Genomic DNA, 16,362 nt, shown 5'->3' with positions numbered 1-16,362 from the left:
TCCGGGAACTTTCATCATTGGTTTCATAGTTAACTTCTTCAAGCTCATTTGTGTTTTCTCTGTTGTAATCATCATACTTTTCATTGTTTTATCCTGATTTAAATAGAGGATAAAGAAATGATATTTAAAATTCTTTTAAGCAATAAGAAATTACACTATTCACTAGATATCATGGGGTTGGGGGAAAATACTAACAGTGTCAGTATCCTTCCACTGGGCAGAATGTTGTGAAGGTCTGGTCATTTTTTCCCCTCAAGTTTTAAGTGAATTATTACATATCTGATCCTAAATATTTTTTACTCTTTTGGGCAACGTTTTAAGTTAAGTAGCTAATCAGGATCTAGCTGAGTTGACAAAGTATGTGTGAACAACTGTATCAGTCAAGAAAAGGACCAAATAAACAGAAAATAAGCTCTTGCTAATTATAGTTTATTTGATACATGTTTTGAAATTACAAGATGCAAAGAAAAAATTTAGAATATGTCTAGTCATAAGAATCTGAAAACTACATTTTAACTTAGAAATTTGAAAAAAAAAATCTGCTTGAAGAAGTTCTTTAACTACTTTAGTTGTCTTTGGATTTAGAACTAACACAGAAGAGAAGAAAACATTTCATTAACTGTTGTTTTGGTTCTATTAAGTTGACCTAGTTAAGTCTAGCCTAAATTGCAGACAGATAACAGGTTCTAGTGTTCTAAATGTTGTAGTCCCAACTATTCTTTCATCTGTGTTAGCCATGCCCATGCCTTTCTGGAACATATATGGTTTATTAATCTTAGCATTCTTGGAAAGCCAGGATTAAAAAACAAAAACAAAAAAACCTGACTCTGTAGAAAGTTAACCCTTTTGTGTTCAATGTAGTGTTTTTAAACTTTTTCCACACAAAGTAAGTGAACATCATTGCCAACTTCTTTCTCTAATGGCAAAATAGTCTACATTTTCTTTCCGGGATGATTGCTGTTGTACAACAGCTCTGAATCCTGCCGTGTTCTGAGGCAGTCTCACTGACTCCAACACAACTACCTCCATTGCCCTTGATCCTCTATCAATCCATCTCATCCAGGTTCTTCCTCTCCTATGTTGTCTTTCCTCGCTTCTGAACATGATGTCCTTCTCCAAGAATCAGTCCCTTCAGGCCACATGCCCAAAGTCTGTGAACAGAGCTTCAAAATCCTAGCCTCCAAAAAAGAAACTGGATTTCATCCTCTCCAAGACATAGTAGGTTCAAGACTCTTCTCCAGCACCACAATTCAAAGGCATCAATTCTTTTTCTGTCCTCCTTAGTCTTTGTCCAGCTCTCTGATGCATAGTAAGTAATTATGAAGACCATGGCCTGCATTATTCTTTTCAGCCATCCATCTTCTCAAATAAGTAAGGCTAGTAATCTCCAACACAGGATGGTTGGAACCTAGAGGGCATTTGGGGAAATCATTACTAGTTCCCATTTTCAAACCACATGATAGTGGGTACCTCACATAGGTATAAATTTACAGAAGTTTTAAGTATATGATTTATGATAAATAATAAGTACTTATTTCTTATATATAATAAAGTAACTTGATAGAAAATGAAATTGTGAATGTCATAGTAGTCATTTTGAGATTCATATTTGTGTAATTTAAGTGAAAGTATGTCTATTATTATCAGTTAATCATTAATTAACCATATAAACAATTTCTAATAAAGCAATATGCTAAAGAATTTTAGAATTACTTTTCCTCAACCAGGTTTCACTTCACCTTTTGGGATTACAGTACAGCTTCTTACGACTAGGCCTCCAGACCTCCCTTTCACTTCACTCTTAATAAAGATTTAAGTTTTCAATCATTTGTAGTGAGATAATTTTATACATATTCATATGCTGCCTTTATGCTGATATAAATTATTTTATAATTATATACTTCATAAATAAATCCTAGTTTAAATTATTATAATACTTTTAATTTTAAGATAAATTTCTAAAACTTCACTTGATTTCTCTCCTAAGATATTTTAAATTTAGTGTAAAATGTAAAGTATTTTTTTGAGTTCTTACCTGCTTTCAAATTTTTTTATAGTGATAAGAACAAGAGAAGAACTAAAACAGTAAAGAAAGCATTGGAACCAAAATGGAACCAGACATTCATTTATTCTCCAGTTCATCGAAGAGAGTTTCGGGAGCGAATGTTAGAAATTACCCTTTGGGATCAAGCTCGGGTTCGAGAGGAAGAAAGTGAATTCTTAGGCGAGGTATCTGAAACCACTTTAAAGTTTGTATTATTCAAACTTAACTTACCTTTTGTTTGTGTGACTAGCAATGAAATAACTTTTATAAAAAAGTATTTGAAAAATACACAGACTTACCTTACCCATAGGGAGTTATGTAGCTAACCCAGAAGCTGCAATTCTCTTGAGGATCTGAATTCACCAGCTGCTCCACTGGAGAAAAATGGGTAATGTCCTCCCATGCAGTTTTCATCCTCTGAAAGCCTGTTAGTTTATGAGTCAGGTGTGACACCATGACACCGAGGGGTATTTTTTCCCCTTTTTACATTAATGGGAAATTTTCCCAACTGCTTCAAAGTATAACTTTTTAAAAATTTTATTTATATTAGTTTATTTATAAAATTTTAATACATTGTTTTCCAGAGCAGATTCTTCCAATTAATGTATAACTTTTTGATAGCATACAAAACGGAAGCTCTATGACTCTAATAATGTTTATATCTTTATTCTCGTCATAGAAATATCAATGTTGAATGATAAATTATTAACATATTTAACAAATAGGTTGCTTTGTTTATATTGTGGCATGTGTCATGTTTACGGTATCTAAACTATTCCCACTACTAGCTCATTTAGTCATGATTTTCTTAAAAAATGTATTTTATTTGTTGTAATTAAAAGTAGAAACAGAAGTGCATGAACTCAGATAATTTTTATACATAAGTTTAAGGTCATTGTCTACTTCAAATTCATAGCCATGCTTACTTTCATTTTCCAGGTTGTTCCTCTTTCATGAACATCAGCTTACTGCCCTCTGTTTCCTCTCTGATCATTTGAGTTGCTGATGTCAACTTGAAAGAACACTATTCTTGAAAGATTAGTTCTAAGCTATTATTTGATTTTTAGAAGATTTTAAGAGATAGATAAATCTATATAGTGTGGAGTTTATCTTTCAATATGACTTTCCAAGTGACTTTGCAATAAAGATGGGCGGGAATATGTGTATATGATGTGTTAGCCTATCCACAACGGGATTGTCTGTCTACCAGTCCTAGTCTCACCATTAAATTGAGCAATTTAGCAGCAAAACTATTCAGTGTTATCAAGTTGAATATAAATCATAGGGACCCTATGAACAACAGATCAGTACTTTGCCCTATCCTGTGTCGTTCTCATCATCTCTGTCTTGGCTTAAGCCCATTGTGATAGTCGTTGTGCCATTCTCTCTCTTTGAAAGTCTTCCCCTCTTTCACTGCCCTTCTCCCTTTCCACAATTTTGTCCCTTATCAAGGACTGATTCTTCCTGAAATTGTACCCAATGTAAGTGACACCAAGTGTCACGTCACCATCCTTGCCCTTTAGGAGTATTCCTGTAGCACTTCCTTCAAAAAAGATTTGCTTGTTCTTTTGAAAGTTCATACCTTATTCACTACATCAAGAAAACAGCTACCGCAAGTATAGCCTTGTTAGGATGTCAGACCTCATTGTTCAAGTGCTTGACCGCTGCTCCCTTGGATGTTGATTGTAGATCTATGTAAAAGGAAATCCCTGACAATGGCAATATTTTCTTCATTCATCTTTTATTCTTTATTCTTCTTACAGTAAGGATTTTTTTTATATTGCAGTATAATTGATACATGAGTCTGTGCTTTCCCCCATCCCTTCTTCCTAAGTACTTTGAGTCCTTTTCACTTTGAAAAAAGTTGTGTTATCATTTTTTAAAGTTTTTTAAATTCATTTTAATGAATGTTTACAGAGATTTTGGATTTCCATTTATTCGTTGCTGCATTTTTCTCCCTGACCACCCCTCCCTCCCAGTTCACTCTTTTCTTTGAAAAGTATAAGAAAAATTCTTTCATTGGTATACAATACCCCTCTCCCCTCCCCCCCCCCCAGTACACTCCACTATGCAACCTTCATTCTGGACACTTGTCATGACCATAATAGCCAATTATATATTGTTTTTAAACAGTTCTCTCCCTCATCTGTTTCAGTGCAGTGCACATAATTTATCCAATCTTTTTCAGTCTCACCCCAACCCTGATGTCACTTCTGTTCTACAGCAGTGGCACTATGCAGTATTTGTCCTTTTGTGACTGAGATGTTTCATTCAGCATAAAGTCCTCCAGGGTCACCTATTTTGAATAATATTTCTTGAGTTTCTTGTTTTTCAATGCAGCCTAGATTCCATTGTGTGAATTTACTAGAGTTTCTCTATCCATTTGTTTGTTGATGGGCACTTAGGTTGTTTCCAACTCTTTGCTATTGTGAACAAAGCCGCAATAAACATGGGTGTGCAGTTGTGTTATCTTTTTATGGTAAACTCCTTATATGTCTTCATCGATCCTGATGATGTGTTGTTTAAATATTCCATCTTCTAGAATTATTTGTTTGGCATACAGGTTCTTTCGTGTGGTGAATGGACACACGCTTTATTCTTGGCATATATCATAGGTTCTATATGAGCACAATTAATTTCTATTCCCTATGTTAGCCAGGCAGTCCGCTGCCTTTGTACAGTCATTAAAACACTGACTTTCTCTTCTTTCATTTAACGCCATCTGACGCCAGCAATGGTGTCCCTTATTCCATGCCTTCTGGAACCAACTTGCATTTCTCTACTGATATATTGCTATAATGGTTTTTTAACTGCCTTTAGCAAAATTTTCCGTGATGGTGATTTTAATATAGTTTCATAATTTCTTCAATCTGTTGGATTACTTTTTTTTAAACTAGGCTAAGGATCTCTTTCAGTTGACTGGCTGTGTGCTGTCCCATACTGTTCTTGGTATAGACCAGTGAGCACCTTCAGCACCGCATCTTCGTGTTGAACCATTTCAACTGATATTCTGTCAGTTCTGGGGAATTTTTTTGTTTGTTTTTTTGCCAATGCCTCCAGTGAAGCTTTGGCTTCTTCTTTTAGTGATGTTCTTTCTAATCATGTGCTACCTCTTGAAATTATTAAACTTTGAGCACTTCTCTTAGATACATTCATTCTGTGTCTTCCTTCCATCTTCTTTTAATTCTTCCTGGGTCATATAATAATTTGCCTGTGGAATCCTTAAATATTGCATCTTGAAGGTAATTTTACTCTACTTTGTAGGAATCCCCTTGAAATATTCCATTTAGCAATTTTACTTCATAATTTTTCTCCATATAGTTTTACCCCTTCTTAAAAGCAAAAGCACTACTGGGTATATATGTTTAAGAAGGCACTCTAGTGGGATAGAACATTACATGTAGGTTAATAAATAGTTACTGGTTTGGATGCACCAGCTGCTCTTCTGGGCAATGATGGGCAGTCTCTATCCATAAAGTTTATAACATGGAAAACAGGGAGGATCTCTGTAAGTCACAGTGGTCTCTGGCACTGGAAATATTCAAAAGGAAGTTGCAGAGTCACTTCTGACCTCCGTTTTGATTGTATCTTTCTATTTGGGCTTTGAATTACATTTTGGCTTCTTCATCTATAATGATTTGATGTTCCTCCTTTGTCTGGCTCCTGGTCATAAGTGTTCAGTGCACCATTTCTATTCTCGAGACTCAAAAAACTAAAAATTGTTGCCAGGAAATTGTAACCAGCTCATAAATGACTCTCTAGAAGCTTTCCAAAGGCTCAACATGGTACAAGAAGAGAATGCCTATCTTATTATGAGGGAGCAACTGATGGATTTGAGCCACTCACCTTTGTGTTTGTAGTACAACTCTCTGATACCCACTTGGTTACCAGAGCTCCCTATTCTTGAGAAGGTCTCTAAATTCAAATGGGATAAACTCAGGATTGTTCTTCAACTCTTGTGTGTGTGGACTTAATTTGATATGGTTCATCAGGTAAACAGTTGGGAAACAACTTTATACATCTACTTTTTAAACTTTAGAATGTTGTTTAACTAAAAGACCAGACTAGCTAGTCTGGTAGAGATTGGTGATCTCTGAGATTATGGCCTTGAGTTATCCTTTGAATCTGGAATAAACTCAATCTTGTGAATCAATATTCAGAGAAACAGAAGACAGGACCATAATGTGATCAGTAACACCAAAAAGGTACTCACTTCTAGATTAACCAACAGTATAAGGCTGGGAGAGCAACATTTTCCAGAGGATGAGGTCTGAGTGTGGGAAGGGGTAGGCCAGAAGGATTAATGGAATTGAGACTTACAAAGAGGAAGTGGGATGAGTGCAATTCTATTGTGGTACTGCAGTTAAGGTTCTAAAACAAAATGTGTGTGAATGGTTCAAGGAAAAGCCAGTTTGCTTTGTGAACTAAATCTAAATAAGAAACTAAATGTGACTCTAAATTCTAATAAGAAATAAATTAAAAGCACAGTGGTTAAAAAATATGATACATAAATATTTATTATTATAAGTGTTTAAAAGTATTAATCTATCTATAATGGTAAATTTCACTGCCACTAGTGATTGTCATAGGTTTTAAAAAAATTAATATCTTAGGCATATAAAACAATAAAGCTTATAAGAATTTTAAATATTTCTCCTTTATATATTTTTATCTAAATATATTGACTATTTTGCTGTGCATGAGTACCATCAGTTCTGATCTATTAACACTACTTTTCATGATACTAGCATTCTAAGACCATTTAATAGAGTTTCTGTTTTGTTGGTAAAACAGCCCTTTCTCTCTTGGGTTTTTAGATTTTAATTGAATTAGAAACTGCGTTATTAGATGATGAGCCACATTGGTACAAACTTCAGACCCATGACGTCTCCTCATTGCCACTTCCCCACCCGTCCCCATACCTGCCACGGCGACACCTCCATGGAGAAAGCCCCACGCGAAGGTTGCAAAGTAAGTTTTCATTAATATTTAGTCTTCTCCTTAGAGATTTCCACACCCCCCCCAAAAAAAACACCAACAAAAAACTAAATGTTAACTATGTAGAAAGGTTGAAGCAATCGTTATGGGCATTAAATGACATCTATTCGTTTCCATGAGCCTTACTGAAACCTTTGAATTATTTAGTGTGCTAAAATGATGTTGATATTCATTTCTTCTCAGAGTACTTTGGAGAGTACAACTGAAATGAAGAGGTTATTTTTTAATCTTGCGTCTTAAAATCTGAAATATAGAAATGAAGTAGCTCATATTCTAGAGTTCGATCATAGATCGCTTAGTTTATGATATAAAACTTTAGTTTCCCTTATGGATCAATAGTTTGGCAAGAATAGTGTAATGATTGAAATCAGGAGCTTTAATCTTAGTCTGCTCTAAATTTATATTTTTATTCTTTAACAACTGTGTTAAATTGAAATACCTGATCTCCTTATGCCTCATTTCTGTCATTTATAAAATGTAAATAACATAACAATATAGGTCAAGGTAGTTATTAAGATAATTTCATGACTCTTATTTTATTGATAATTAACTGTTACTTCCCCCCCCTTTATTTATTCTGGTTTATATACAATCAAAAATATCTTAAAAAAATTAAAACAGAATTTTAAGGAAATGGAAATATTTTCTGACCTGAAAAATGATGTTCTTGGTTCTTCAGCCCAGACTTCCCCCCACACTGATGCAAATCTATTATTGAAAGGTGAAGTGAGGAATACTTGCCAATATTGATGATATTCTTGGCATAGTTTCATCTTTATGACGTCAGCTTGTTGTAGATATAACAACATTTTTTGTCAAGCACTGGGGGAGTGATTGACTTAGAATAAATCTCAAAACTACAAATTCACTACACTTGTCAGCAAGTATATTGTTCCTTGTAAGATAAAAAGTTAACTTTATTGGTATGAAATTCACCCATAGAAGGCTGTTTGACAAATCTAAGATTGAGCAAGGGCTTAGTTTTATAGTCTAGTTATTCATAAGAAAGCCTGGGAAATATCTTCATTATTTTATAAAACAGTCTAAGCACTGGAATTTATTTATGTAAAGGTACAGAGGAACATGGAGACAGCCATATCTGACCTCTTCTAATTTCACAAACGGCATCTGCTTAAATCATACCAATCCACAGCATAAGACGAACTCTCATGAGGTCATATATGTCCCCAATCTCTAACACCTCTTTCTACTAATTCTAACATCAACCTTATTGCACTGCTGGATCTAGAATCCACTGCAGTAGCTCATAGATCGCATAGAACCATGTTGGTGGTATTGTTATGTAGCATCAAGTTGCCTGTGACTGATAGTGACACTATGTACAACAGCTCTGAAGCCTGCTCTGTCCTGAGCCAGTCTCTTTGACTCTGATACACTTACCCCCATTGCCCTAGTTACTGTATCAATCCATCTCATCTGGGGTTTTCTCTCCTATGCTATCTCTCCACCCTACCAAACATGATGTCCTTCTCCAGGGATTGGTCCCTCCTGGCCACATATCCAAAGTATGTAAGACGGAGCTTCAAAATCCCAGCCTCCAAGAAGAAACTTGGTTTCACCATGCATTTATCAGGGAAGTTAACAGATTACAATTCAAATTGACAACAGAGTCAAGTCTCTCCATCAGGAGAGCTTCTGAAAGCTAATGACGTTTTGCACACGGGCCCTTCAGCCTACAGCATCATGTCTTTAGAGCAGTGTTAATACGTTCTCTTAGTCCTGCCATTTATGCCATCTTCCCGTAAGTTCTCCAGAAAGCTGAGATAAAGGCTTCTCGTTCTGGTTCTGTATGGTTGAAGTCCTAGGTCAGCATTTTCTCATATCAGGCTGGCTCTAGAATCTCTGAAGGGTGGCACTGCTTTCTCTGCTTGTTGGCAGGTGGTGAGATTCTCGAATTGTGCTGCTAAATCTATTCAATGTAAAGGGAGACTAGCCAGTCCCTTCGTGGATAGACTAACAGAGTATTCACATATTTATGCTCATCTACATGTCAAAGTCAGTGGCTAGGAAAGCCCTTTTGATCAATAAACTGTTGACACCACAATATATAATTGATACAACATCTGGCACTTGGTTTGTGTGACTCAAATGTGCAGCATTCACTTTTTCCAGCCTCCTGACAGAGCACACATTCACTCACCCATTCCTATTTCCAAGTAATGCATATAAAAACATCTTTGTCATAGTAATTTTATAATGAATTTTATAGTGTCTGATTTTAAAGTATCTGCTCTTCTTGGCTTCTTTCTAACTTAAAAATTAGGATGGTTATATGAAGTCTATCTTTAAAATTCGTTATGCACTGATTCTTATAGAATCTTATATAATTCAGAATTCTCAGACATGTAGCTAGGTGAAGGCTATTCCTTGTAAAGGGACATTGTATGTGAAAAGTGGAGGTCAGTGAAAGAGAGGAAGGTCTCCAATGGGATGGATGGACACAGTGACTGCAGCACTGTGTTCTAGTGTGGTATAGATGATAAAGGTGGCACAAGATGGGGCAGGGTTCAAGTTGGTTCTTCATAGGTTTGCTCTGTGTTATAGTCGACTTGATATTTCCTAACAACAACAGTGCTAATCAACTACCTAAAAGGTTTTTGTTTAAACTTGTTGTTGCTCATTGGGTGAAAGAAGTGATGTAATTTTTGTTTATGTGTAAATCTTCCTTAAAGCTTTACAGCCTTAGAAGCCCTCTGGGCAGTTCTACTCCATCTTGAATGGACAATATGAGTTGAGATTTTACTTGAAGGCACTGGGTTAACCCTAACTAGCATCACGTCTTCTTACAGTTCTGAAATTCCCTCCACCACTGTAGTTGCTACTGCAATAAAAGAAAGTGTGAGGATTCTGAATCCCCCAGATCTTAAATCTATCTCTAGTTTTCATTATATTTTCCTTCCTACTCTATTTGAAGTAACTAAAATGAGGAATAGTGAAAACAGATTAGTTTTACTGAGCTGTTTGTGCCATGGAGTTTCATGCAATGAATTTCATTTAATCTATTTCATAGCTGTTAATATTTTTCATCTAAAAATTAGATCTTCTGCTCTGTTATTTAGTCAGTAATAGCACTAAATTTAACCATGGATAAAAGACTTTCAGGCTGTACTATGTCAGTCTTGTCACTATCAACTCATCTCTAATAAAAATAACTTTCAAAATTTTAACGTGCAGTTAAAATTAGTATTTTTTACCTGAAATGTTATAATGATGTTATAGCAGCTTGCATAACTTAAGTAAAAAATGAGTATAAATGCATAAAAGAAGCAAAGACTAGGAGGAAACACTTCAGAATAGACAGGGACTCAAAGATTATGAGCCTATTTTACACTGATTATCAGGGACAGTATGGAGCTGTGATGGCAAAGTCCATACAGAGCTGCATTTCTAGCTGAAAGGTTACAATGAGGAAAGATGGGAATAAAAAAGTGTTAATTACTTTAAAAATCATCAATGATAAAAACATCCTTTAAGATTTTTTCTCCAAGGAACAGATAATCTATTTTCTTCTTGTTATGTTTCATATTGTCATATAGTGTGAGTATTTAACAAATTTGGTGGACACCACACAGAAATGGCTGTCTTAAAACTTTGTAATAATTTCTCATTTATTAGCATCTTCTACATAATGACAGGTTTGGTAATTCCTTTCCTAGGCTATGAATATTACACAGGTTGTGCACTAATGGAATGTGTATAAATACAGATCTATGCAATGAATAAATGGTAATATTACAATTTCCCCCTTATGTTTTCATACTCTAAATTCATGGATTCAAAGAAATACTTCCTGTTCGTTGATATTAAAAATTTATTATTCTTATTAAAATTTTAGGAAATATATGCATATTATTCTAAAAGAATTACTTTATGTGTCTTAAAGTTAGATAATTAAAATTCAGTCTGTGATGAGAATCTAGACAACTTTCAAAATGGGCTTTTTTGCATAATTTTTCTAATAAAGGATGTGGTAAAAGTACTTAAAGTGATTGTTTTCTTTAATTAGAATTTCTAAAAGCAATAAAATAAGAATAATTTTCTATTTCATGTTTATAGAAGTGCTCTCCAACTTACTACTCAAAGCTAAGAGAAATTATGCTATGAGAAATTAAAATTTGAATGCAAAATAACATTTCCTAAAGCTATTCTTTTCATTCAGGCTACTTACTCATAAGTAAATAGCAAAATGCTTATTTGGTCTTTTGGCATTAGCACATGGTGAGAGCAGGATGAGTGACTATTTCAAGGAGTCAGTGCTGAAACATTCTGATTAAGTATAAACATGACTGGTGCTGTGTGTTCCAATGATTAAAATGCATTAATAAAGAAGCATTCTTGCTGGTTTAGATGGCAGAAAAAAATCACATAGTGATGGAATTTTATTTCCAAGTCATTAATAAGAAATTTTTATGCAAGAGAGGAAGAGCCTAGATGAGATGGTTTGATACAGTACCTGGGGCGGTGAGGGTGGGTGTGTTGGAATCAGTGAGACAGACTGAGGACAGGGAAAGTTTCTGAGCTGCTGTGAGTCACAGGTGACTCGACAGCACTTAACAGCAGTTAAGAATGTTTATTTATTACTTTCCTGGAAAGTAAAAAGATGCTGTTATTTTAATTCCTGTCATTCTCATTACCATTTGAATTGTAAAGGTACAATGAGAGTTTTCTTTAAATTGATCCGTCAGGCTTTTAAAGATACATAACCACATTCATATTGTTCCTTTATAAATGTGAATTCTCATCTTAGTGAAACTTAATATCACCCATCCTTTAATATTCTCTATTGTTCTTAATAGCAAACATCTTCTATATTATATTTTCAATCAGCCTCAAGGCCACTAATCTTAGTCTTTGTTATTAATGGTCATCATTAGTGACAAAACAAAAATAATGCCATCAAGGGAACATGATAACAAAAAACATAATATAATAATTAAGAATTTCATGATTTAAACTATTTGGGGAATTTCAACAATTTGGTTTTCTTCCAGTTTGCTACCCTCCTCTTATAAATATATTTGTTATAACTCTTTACATTGTTCCATAGATGTTGAAAATATTTTTTTTTCTCTATGCTTTGGTTTTGATTTTTATTTTTCATTCATTTGTTTTCATGTTTATTTCTTTATTCTTCATCACACAGTCCATATTTTTTAATGTAAAGATAATACTATGGATTGCCATATTAAATATAATTTTCATTTTAAGATTTTTGTTCGTTTTTTTTAGAAGTTTTCTGTTATCAATGATTTCTCCCTGGCCATTCCTACCCCTCTCTGCCTCTCTGCTTTTCACTGTCTTCCCTGTACCTCATTCTGTGTCTGTGTTTATGTGTGTGTGTGTGTGTGGTTTCATAGCTCACCCTTTTGTGGGTTTTCAAAGGCAGTCAATCAAATGAGAGGAGATTGCCCAAATTTCTAACTATTACAAGAATGAGAGAGAAATCTGCATGGAGATTTTTACATTATGTGTGTCTGTTTGTATACATACATATATCTATATATCTATATATATCTGTATCCCTGTGTGTATATGTATATGTACAAACATATATACACATATACACATATACATATATACATACATGTTGTTGTTGTGTGCCATCAAGTCGCTTGTGACACATAGCGACCTTATGTACAAGAGCTCTAAACACTCTTCTATCCTGTGCCAACCTAGCCATCTCAAATGCATTTATTCCCATTCCCACTGCTCCAGTCTCAGAATCAATCCATCTCATCAAAGGTCTTCCTCTCCTTCGCTGCTCCTCCACTCAGCCAAACATGATATCCCTCTCCAAGGACCAGTGCCTTCTTGCAACATGCCTAAAATATGTCAGACGAAGCTTCAGAATCCTTGACTCCAGGGAACCTTCTGGCTTCACCCTATCCAGGACAAACCTGTTTGTTCTCCTAGCAGTCCATGATATAGTCAACACTCTTATCCAGCACCACAGCTCAAAGGCATCAATTCTCTTTCTATCAACCCTATTCACTGTCCAACTCTCTGATGCATAGCACGTAATTGCAAAGACTATAACCTGGACCAGGCACACCTTAGTCTCCAGTCTGATGTCGTTGCTCTTCAGTACTCTTGAGAGGTCCCTCACAGCTGACTTTTCCCAATGCAATCCGTCTTTTGATGTCCTGGCTGCTGTTACCAAGAGTGTTGATTGTGGAGCCAAGTAAACTAAAACTGTTAACAATCTCTTCACCATCCATACTGATACTGCCAATTGGTGAGAATCTTTGAGAATCTTTGTTTTCTTAATGTTGAGCTTCAGTCCATATAGGAGGCTGCAGTCCTTGATCTTCTGCAGCAAGCGCTTCAGGTCCTCCTCAGTTTCTGCAAACAGGGTTGTGTCATCTGCATCACACAGATTGTTGTTGATTCTTCCACCAATACTGATGCCACATTCTTCTTCGTATAGCCCAGCATCTCGGATGATCTATTCTGCCTACAGATTGAAAAGGTATGGAGACAGACTACATCCGTGATGAACCCACTTCTTGATTTTGAACCATGTAGTGTCTCCTTGCTCTGTTCTAACAACTGCCTCTTGGTCCAAGTATAGGTTTCGCATTAGCACAGTCAAATGTTCTGGGATTCCCATTCTTCTCAGAGTCAGCCACAGCTTGTTGTGATCCACACCATCAAAAGGCTTTGCATAGTCAATGAAGCACAGATAGACATTCTTCTGGTATTCTTTGCTTTCTGCCAAGATCCATCTAACATAAGCTATAATATCCCTAGTACCACAACCTCTTCTAAATACAGCCTGCACATCTGGCAGTTCTCTGTTGACATATTGTTCCAAACGTTTTTGGATAATTTTCAGCAGCATCTTGCTTGCATGTGATATTAATGATATTGTTTGATAATTTCCACACTCTGTTGGGTCACTTTTCTTTGGAATGGGAACAAATATTGATCTTTTCCAGTCAGTGGGCCAGCTGGCTGTTCTCCACATTTCTTGGCACAACTTAGTGAGCACATTCAGGCCAGTGTGTCTTTGTTGAAAGATGTCAAGTGGTATGCTGTCAACTCCTGGAGCCTTGTTTTTTTCCAATTCCTTCAGAGCAATTTGAACTTCCTCCTTCATCACCATAGGCTCTTGCTCATATTTCATTTCATGAAATTCTTCTGTGTCAGCCATTCCTTCTGATACAGTGACTCTGTGTATTCCTCCCATCTTCTCTTGATACTTCCTGGATCATTTAACATTCTACCCAAAGTATCCTTAAGTATTGTCACCCGTGGCTTGAATTTGTTTCTCAGCTCCTTCAGCTTAAGAAACGCTGAGCTAGTTCGGCCCTTTTGATTTTCTGACTCCATCTCTCTCCATATTTCATTATAGTATCTTGCTTTGTCATCCCAGGCTGCCTTTTGAAATTTTCTGTTTAGCTCTTTGATTTCTTGGTTTCTTCCTTTAGCTTTGGCTTCTCAGCGCTCTAACGCAATATTCAGAGTCTCATCTGATATCCATCTTGGTCTTTTCTTCTTTTTCAGCCTTTGTAATGATCTTTTGCATTCTTCATGGACGATTTTCTACATATCCTCCCAGACCTCATTTGGTCTACACTCATTGGTGCTCAAAGCCTCAAACCTGTTCCTGAGATGGTTTTGAAATTTGAGTGGGATAGACTTAAGATCAAATTTGGGTTCCCATGGACTTGATTTAATTTTCCTCAACTTCAGCTTGAACTTGCATATGAGTATTTGGTGGTCTGTCCCACAATCGACACCTGGCCTGTTTTCACTGCTGATCTTGAGCTTTATATATATATCTAGATCTCTATCTATATCATCTATATCTATCTATCTATCTATCTATCTATCTATCTATCTATCTATCTATCTATCATCTATAAAGAGAGAGAGAGACAGACAGACAGACTCCTATTAAGATTTACAGCCTAGGAAACCTTCTGATGGAGGATTGTTATCCATTGGAGACCACTGGATGACAGTGAGTTGGATTTAGTATCTTCACATCCTCAGCTATATTTGCTATTTTCCGTGTTTGCTATAGCAGTCCTTCAGGTGTTTCATTAAATCATAAATTAGAGATATTTCTTGGCTGTATGCATTGTAAATAGGTTCTACCCTTCATTTGCCTTTTCATTCTTTAATGAAGACTTTACTCATGGTACTAAATTACAATCCCACTAGTATGTATTTTTTATATACAGTCTGAGATAAAGTTAAAATTCATTATTTAACCTGTGGATGTTCACTTGATTGAGCATATCCTAATGCCATAGTCATGTGCCTTGTTTCCTGCATTTTCTTCTCTCCCATTGAACTATTTTCCATTCTTACACAACTTCCAAATTGTTTTAAATATTATTGTTGTTATGTGCCACTGAGTCACTTGTAACTCACAGTGACCCTATGTTCAATGGCTCTGAACCCTACTTTATTCTGTGCCAACCTGCTTGTGTCTGACACACCTAACCTCATTACCCTAGTCTCTGAATCAATCCATATCATTGAGAGTCTTCCTCTCTTGCTCTGTCCCAAGCAACATGTCTCTCTCCAAGTACAGGCCCTCCTTGCAACACGTCAGAGTACGTCAATAGAAGCTTCAGAGTCCTTACCTCCAAGGAGCAGCCTGGCTTCACCCTCTCCAGGCCAAACTTGTTTGTTCAAACTTGTTTGTCCATGGTATATTCAATACTCTTCCCCAGCACCACATCTCAAAGGCATCAATTCTCCTTCTATCATCCCTAGTCATTGTCTAGCTTTCTGACACCCAGCAAGTAATTGCAAAGACTATGGCCTGGATCACGCACACCTTAGTCTCCTGACTGATACTGTTGCTTTTCAGTCCTCTGGAGAGCTCTTTGACAGCAGACTTTCTCATTGCAATTCATCTTTTGATTTCCTGGCTGCTGATACTTAAGAGTATTGATTGTGGAGCCAAGCAAACTAAAGCCCTTAACAATCTCAATCTCTTCACTATCTAACTTGATGTTGTCACTCAGCCCAGTGGTGAGAATCTTTGCTTTTTTGATGTTGAGCCTCAATCCATACTGAAGGCTGCAGTCCTTGACCTTCTGCAACAAGTACTTCAGGTCCTCTTCAGTTTCAGCAAGCAGGATTGTGTCATCTGTATAACGTAGGTTGTTGATGAGTCTTCCTTCAATCCTGATGCCACATTCTTCCTCATAGAGCCCAGCCTCCTGGATGATCTGTTCTGTATATAGGTTAAAAAAGTGTGGAGATAGGATCCATCCCTGGTGTACACCCTTCCCTATTTTGAACTATGCGATGTTTTCTTGTTCTGTTCTGATGACTGC

At 36.0% G+C, this 16,362-nt stretch overlaps 1 protein-coding gene across 4 annotated transcripts in view; it reads left to right on the top strand.

Moving 5' to 3' along the window:
* The window catches only part of RIMS2 (regulating synaptic membrane exocytosis 2), a 629,796-nt gene that overhangs the window by 335,779 nt on the left and 277,655 nt on the right, over nt 1–16,362 (top strand). For all 4 annotated transcript variants that reach the window (XM_006897149.1, XM_006897150.1, XM_006897151.1 and 1 more), the window contains 2 exons: nt 2,058–2,229; nt 6,862–7,015. In XM_006897149.1, the coding sequence (XP_006897211.1) occupies nt 2,058–2,229; nt 6,862–7,015 (326 nt within the window). The remainder of the gene's footprint in view (nt 1–2,057; nt 2,230–6,861; nt 7,016–16,362) is intronic.

The sequence above is a fragment of the Elephantulus edwardii genome, unplaced genomic scaffold (assembly GCF_000299155.1).
Source record: "Elephantulus edwardii isolate Elephantulus edwardi_28Jun2011 unplaced genomic scaffold, EleEdw1.0 scaffold00202, whole genome shotgun sequence".
Lineage (NCBI taxonomy): Eukaryota > Metazoa > Chordata > Mammalia > Macroscelidea > Macroscelididae > Elephantulus > Elephantulus edwardii.
This window is presented reverse-complemented; position numbering and strand designations above follow the sequence as displayed.